Source organism: Haplochromis burtoni, unplaced genomic scaffold (assembly GCF_018398535.1).
Source record: "Haplochromis burtoni strain Fernald_Lab_line unplaced genomic scaffold, NCSU_Asbu1 Contig_2989, whole genome shotgun sequence".
NCBI lineage: Eukaryota > Metazoa > Chordata > Actinopteri > Cichliformes > Cichlidae > Haplochromis > Haplochromis burtoni.
This window is the reverse complement of record NW_024585350.1, coordinates 225-6,976: the sequence shown is the minus strand read 5'-3', so window position 1 is coordinate 6,976 and position 6,752 is coordinate 225. Positions and strand designations below refer to the sequence as shown.

Below are 6,752 nucleotides of genomic sequence, written 5' to 3'. Positions count from 1 at the left end.
TCGAACCCCCGACCTTCCGATCACGGGGCCACCACTCTACCTACTGAGCTATCCCTGCCCATTTAGTCAGTAAGGAAGCTGACTAAATATTCACTGATAATTTATGGCAAAGGGGTGGGATTAAATAAGTGTATACTTCTTCCCACTTCCTTTCAACATGTAAATTAATCAGAATGGTTTTTTGTATGTAATTTGTATTGTATTTTTTTTCTCTCTTATTTCTTTTCTAAATGTACTTGTATATTGTTCACATGTTGAAATAAATTACCAATCAATCAATAGTACCACCTAGTAGGAACCAGAAACCAGCATTATGTAACAAACAACGCCAAATGTAAATGACAAACAGGCCAATCCTCTGCTGCATCAGGCCTCAAGCTTGAATTATCATTACTGGGATTGTTGCTCGTCACAAATCACACTGTATGTAGGTGTTAGATAAAGATAGATTATTCAACATGTCTCTTCCTTGTTTTTGAGCAAATAACATGGCTTGCAGCCAGAATCTTTCTGGAATACATTCAGTCAAACTTTACTAACTATATGTGTGAAAGTGAAACTGATGCAAGGGTCAGAGGTCAGATCTAAGATCAAAAGTTCTTAATTGAAACCAAAAATGACTAAAATAAATTTTGACCTGAATTTTGTTAAAAATAAAAAAAAAGCCCAAATGGGAAAAGTGCTAATTTTCAAATTGTTTCTATTCCTATCATGAAATTAATGTTTTAGGAACTGAAAGTCCATAAAATTTAAATCCTCATTTGATCTTTGACCTCTTCTATGATACTGAGTTTGTAGTAGCAGGAAAGTAAGGTTGCATGCTTTTTAAGATCGTTAAAATATCCTACAAGTAATATTTATCAGGGTTTTGGCAATATGGTATGCTTGGTATGCTGCTATCCCTTCAGACAGCTGCCTACACATTGGAGTTTTTCCTCAGTGGATGGGTTTCAGGGGCTATGTCTGTGTCCCAGTGTTCTGAATTTGTTTTGAGTTCTCATGGTATATTTTGTGATAATGTTGAGTTATAGGATTATTATTTGTTTGTCTTGAGTTTAGAGTGTTTCAGCTAGGTCGTGGGTGTTAGTCTCGTGTATTTGTTTTCTGCTCTTTTCATGTTGTCAAGCCTGTCTTGTCATGTCTACATCTCTCCATGTTTTCTGTTTTATTTTGAAAGTCTTTTCGTACTTTGTTCAATGTGTTTAGTTTTACTCTTTTCCTGTGATGTCGTTGTGTTTATTTGCGTCAGCTGTTTCCCCATGTGTTTCTACTTCCCTTGATCACCTCCTGTGCGTCCTCTGTCTTCTTTTGTTCAGTGTCAGATCGTCTGTTTTCCCTCCCACCATGTCATGTCTGGTATCTCGTTCTTCATGATTCATTGTTTTGTTTTCCTAAAGGTTTTAGTTTAGTTTAGTTTAGTTACACACTGTTGCCTTTGCTTTATTCTGTATCCATGTTCAACCAGCCTATAATAAATGTCTCGCTTTTTGTTTAGAACTGCAGTTCCTCTCTGTAGTGTCTGCTTTTGGGTTCGTTTTACAAACACACCAGTGTACCCTGCTATGACAGCAAGAGGTTTTTTTTTCCCTGCGCCTTTGGATCGACGCACTTACAGTCTTCTTGGAGTCCCTGTGTGGGGTGGTTGGGGGTGCCCCACTTGGGGACTATGGTGTCATACTAGGAGACTTCAACGCTCATATGGGCAATGACAGTGAGACCTGGAGAGGCGTTATTGGGAGGAACAAAAGGACAGATCTTTACTCAAGTAGTTTTCTGTTACTGAACTTCTACCGAACTTCTAACAAACGAACAGCATGTTTGACAATAAGAGTATCCATAAGTGCGCATGGCACTAAGGAAACCCTAGGTCAGAGGTCGTTGATCAATTTTGTAATCGTATCATCAGATCTGTGGCCGTATGTTCTAGACACTCAGATGAAGAGAGGTGCTGAGCTGTCAACTGATCACCACATGCTGGTGAGTTGGATCAGGTGATGGCAAGGATTCTGGAGAGACCAGCCACACCTAAACATATAGTGAGGGTAGTTTGGAACTTCTGAGGCAAAGACAGCCGAGAGATATAATCTCTCCAGCGTGTGCTGGGTCTGTCGCGGGGCCTCCTCCCGGTGGCACATGCCTAGAAGACCTCACTCAGGAGGCGCCCAGGAGGCATCCTGAACCACCTCAACTGGCTCCTTTTGATGTGGAGGAGCAGCGGCTCTACTCTGAGCCTCTCCCAGATGGCTGAACTTCTCACTCTAAGGGAGAGGCCAGCCACCATTTGGAGGAAGTTCATTTCTGCCGCTTATACCCGCAATCTCGTTCTTTTGATCACTACCCACAGCTCATGACCATAGGTGAGGGTAGGGACGTAGATCAACCATTAAATTGAGAGCTTCACTTTTACGCTCAGCTCTCTCTTCACCACGATGGACAGGTGCAGTGTCTGCATCACTGCAGCCGCAGCCCCAATCCGTCTGTCGATCTCCGGCTCCCTTCTCCCATCACTTGCGAACAAGAACCTGAGATACTTAAAACTCCTCCACTTGGGGCAGGAACTCATTCCAGACCCGGAGTGGGCACTCCACCCTTTTCCAGCTGAGAACCATGCCCTCAGATTTGGAGGTGCTGATCCTCATTCCCGCTGCTTCACACTTGGTTGCAAACTGTTTCAGTGGGAGCTGGAGGCCATCACCTAATGAAGCCAACAGAACCACATCATCCACGAAAAGCAAAGATGAGATTCTGAGGCCACCGAAGTGAAAGCCCTCCACCACTTGGCAGCACCTAGAAATCCTATCCATAAAAGTTATGAATAGAATCGGTGACAAAGGGCAGCCCTGGCAGAGTACATCACCCACTGGGAATGAGTCAGACTTATTGCCGGCTATGCAAACCAAGCTCTTGCAACAGTTGTATAGGGATCGAATGGTCAGTAGCAATGGGCCAGACACCCCATACTCCCGCAGCACCTCCCACCGGACACTCCAAGGGACACAGTCGATTTCCTTCCCCAAGTCACCAAAACACATGTAGACTGGTTGGGCAAACTCCCATGCACCCTCAAGTATCCTTGAGAGGATAAAGAGCTAGTCCAGTGTTCCGCGACCAGGACGAAACCCGCATTGGTCCTCCTATAGCCAAGGTTCGACTAATGGACTGACTCTTCTTTCCAGCACCCTGGCATAGACTTTCCCAGGGAGGCTGAGCAGTGTGATCCCCCTGTAGTTGGAACACACCCTCCGGTCCCCCTTCTTAAAAATGGGGACCACCACCCCGGTCTGCCAGTCCAGGGGTATCGCCCCTGATCTCCACACAACATTGTAGAGGCATGTCAGCCAGGACAGCCCTACAACATCCAGAGCCTTTAGGAACTTGGGGCGGACCTCATCCACATCAGGGGCTCTGCAACCAAGAAGTTGTTTAACTGCCTCAGTGACCTCACCCCCGGAAATTGGCGAGTCATCCCCCTCATCCCCAGTGTCTGCTTCCTCCTCGAGAGAAGTGTCAGTGGGATTAAGATCCTTGATGTTTTCCTTCGACCGCCCCAAATTTTTCTCAGTCAACGTCAGCAGCACTACACACAGCAAAGGTAGAGCACTGATTTCCCCTCCTGAGTCGCCTGACGGTTTGCCAGAATCTCTTGGAGGCAGTCCAAAAGTCTTTTTCCGTGGCTGCTTCGAACTCCTCCCCCACCCAAGTTTTTGCTTCAGCCATTGCCCGAGCCACATTCTGCTTGGCCTGTCGGTACCTATCTGCTGCCTCCAAAGTCCCACAGGCTAACAAAGCCCGATAGGACTCCTTCTTCAGCCTGGGGGCTCCCTTCCCCTCTGGTGTCCACCATTTGGTTTGGGGGTTACCACCACGACAGGCACCAACCATCTTGCAGCCGCAGCTCATTGCAGAAGCTTCAGCAATGGAGATGCTGAACATGTACCACTCGGACTCAATGACCCCAGTTTCCCTCCGGATGCTGTTGAAGCTATGCCGAGGGTGTGCTTTGATGATCTCGCGGACTGGGACCGCTGCTAGGCATTCCCACCCTCACTATACATTTAGGCACGCCGGGTCTGTCCAGCGTCCTCCCCCGCAACCTGATCCAACTCACCACCAGGTGGTGATCAGTTGACAACTCAGCCCCTCTCTTTACCCGAGTGTCCAGAACATATGGTCGCAGGTCTGCTGATACGATTACAAAATCGATCATCGACCTACGACCTAGTGGCACGTCCTGGTGCCACATGCACTTATGGACACTCTTATATTCGAACAGGGTGTTCGTTATGGCCAAACTGTGGTTGCACAGAAGTCTAATAACAAAACACACTCGGGTTCATATCAGGGAGGCCGTTGATCCCAATCACGCCCGTCCAGGTCTCACAATGCACCCGACCCCTATGGTGCCTCCTGCGGGTGGTGGGCCTGCAGGAGGATGGGCCCATGTCCCCTTTTCAGGCTGTGCCCGGCCGGGCCACTTGGACTAAGGCCCGGCCACCAGACACTCATCCTCGGGCACCCTCCCCGGGCCTGGCTCCAGGGCGGGGCTCCGGTAACCCTATCCTGGGCAGGGTAAACTGAAATTTTCATAAGGGTCTTCTGTTTGACTAGATTTATCTCTAAATCAAACCAAACTTGTTGGCCAGTGTAATGAGTCCATAATTGTTTATTGTAGCACTCAAAGCAAACAGCAAACAGACTCACATTTTATTGTTAGCATTCACTCACCAATCAGGGAGTGATTATTAGTTGAAATCATGAGAGAAGTCGAATAATCCTTTTCTAATCTGCTACAGGCAAAACTATTCCTCTTAAATCACACACTCTTTGGTCTTTGGAGAATATTTCTATTTTCATATTGCTGTAATTTCTTGTTTAGTTTTCGGCCTTCAGCTTTTTTAAGCAAAATTATATTTTATTTATTTTTTTATGTGAGTTAAAAGTCCAGCAGGAGCAAACTCCCACTGATGTCGAGATAGGACAGTTTAGTTAAGTGTAAAGCTTTGAGCTCTGTGTTTCTCCCCAACAGACTCAGAGAAACCAGATGTGCTGAGGATCGTGGTCACTGGCAAAACTGGAATTGGCAAGAGTGCATTAGGAAACACCATCTTAGGGGAAAACCTGTTTAAATCCCGTCTGTCTTTGTCCTCGGTGACATCAGTATGTCAGAAGGAAACAGCTCAGTTTGATGGTCAGAAACTGGCTATAGTTGATACTCCAGGTCTGTCTGACACCAAAAGACCATACGACAGTGTGGTTGAAGAGGTTCTTAAATCCATCTCCTTTGCTGCTCCTGGTCCTCATGTGTTCCTGGTTGTGGTGCAAGCAACAAGATTCACAGAGGAAGACCAAAAGTCTCTGGAAGTCATCAAGGAGACATTTGGAGAAGCAGCACGAGATTACACCATGGTCCTGTTCACACATGGAGATCAGCTGAAGGCTGAAGGAGTCACCATGGAAGAATTAATAAGTAGAAATCAACCAATTAAAGACTTCATTCATCAATGCCATGGAGGATATCATGTTATTGACAACAGAGATGAAGCCTCAACTCAAGTCTCTAAGCTGCTGAAGAAGATCAATGCAATGGTTCAGAAAAATGAAGGAAGATACTACACCAGTGAACTCTTCACGGAGGCCCAGAAAGCCATAGAAAAAGAAATAAGGCGACTTCTGAGAGAAAATCCAAAGATGAAGCCAGAAGAAGCAAAAAAACAGGCGGAGAGAAACAACTCATTCAATCAGAGCTTTATGACTTGTATTAAAGGTGGATGTGCTGTCGTGACAGCAGGGGGCGCTGTGCTGGCAGCCGCTTTAGTAATGAAAAAGATGGGATGCATTACCCAGTGATAATCTGCTTTAGCTGCAAAAGATTAAATCCAGATTATCATAAAATACAAGAAAATAATTAAGGTGTGAAAATATTTGAGCTGTGTAATTTTATGTGACCGACATCTGTTTTGATTGTAAAAATAGTAACTGTAAATATTTCAATCAAAGGAAAAGTAAAAAATTTAAAATTAAAACGTGACGATTGTCGTCATGGATGTTTGTAACTCATGGTGTTGTGTATGCGTTATTGATCAAGAGCAGGGACGTGACCACTCTACATTTCACTGTGTGTTATACTTGTATAACTATGCATGTGACAAATAATAAAGAACCTTGAACCTTGAACTCTTTTGGTATTGGCTTGTAAATTACAATCTTTATGAGACAAATGTTCTGAAACAAAATGCTGCACTCTATGTACTTTTACAATTAGGCTTCAGACCTATAGTTAGGGCTGGATCAGGTAACCCTGAATCCAAGGGCGTAGATTTGGTTTTGGCATTGGTGGGAACGGATGATTCAACCATCGAACCCTGCCCTGTTTCCTTTTTTTTTTTCCTTTTTGTCTTTGCTTCTTGATAAAAAAAAAAAGAGAAATATACTTGTCTGGATATGCTATTCTGCATGCTTTTAAACCATTTAGAATAAAAATTCATAGTTTTATATGTGAATTATATAATGTTAATTTACTATTAAACAAATGACTGACTAAAGTATTTTAGGCTTTACTATGGCTTCAGCCATAGTCCATATCAATCATGTATCATACAAAAATAAAAAATAGCTTCAAATACAGTCATGACAATAAAAGAACATGACTTTAAGGACTTAACAACATTACTTCAGTTATAGTACACCAACATCTCTGACACATTAGCACCAAGGGAACACTTAATGACCTGGTGGTTTTTGTCCAAAAAACT

General features: G+C 44.2%; 1 protein-coding gene across 1 annotated transcript in view; it reads left to right on the top strand.

Moving 5' to 3' along the window:
• The window catches only part of LOC102302152 (GTPase IMAP family member 7-like), a 7,130-nt gene extending 946 nt beyond the window's left edge, over nucleotides 1-6,184 (top strand). Inside the window, exon 2 of the mRNA XM_005953103.2 lies at nucleotides 5,027-6,184. Within this exon, the coding sequence (XP_005953165.2) occupies nucleotides 5,027-5,847 (821 nt within the window). The 3' untranslated portion in view covers nucleotides 5,848-6,184. The remainder of the gene's footprint in view (nucleotides 1-5,026) is intronic.
• Nucleotides 6,185-6,752: the final 568 nt, after the last annotated feature.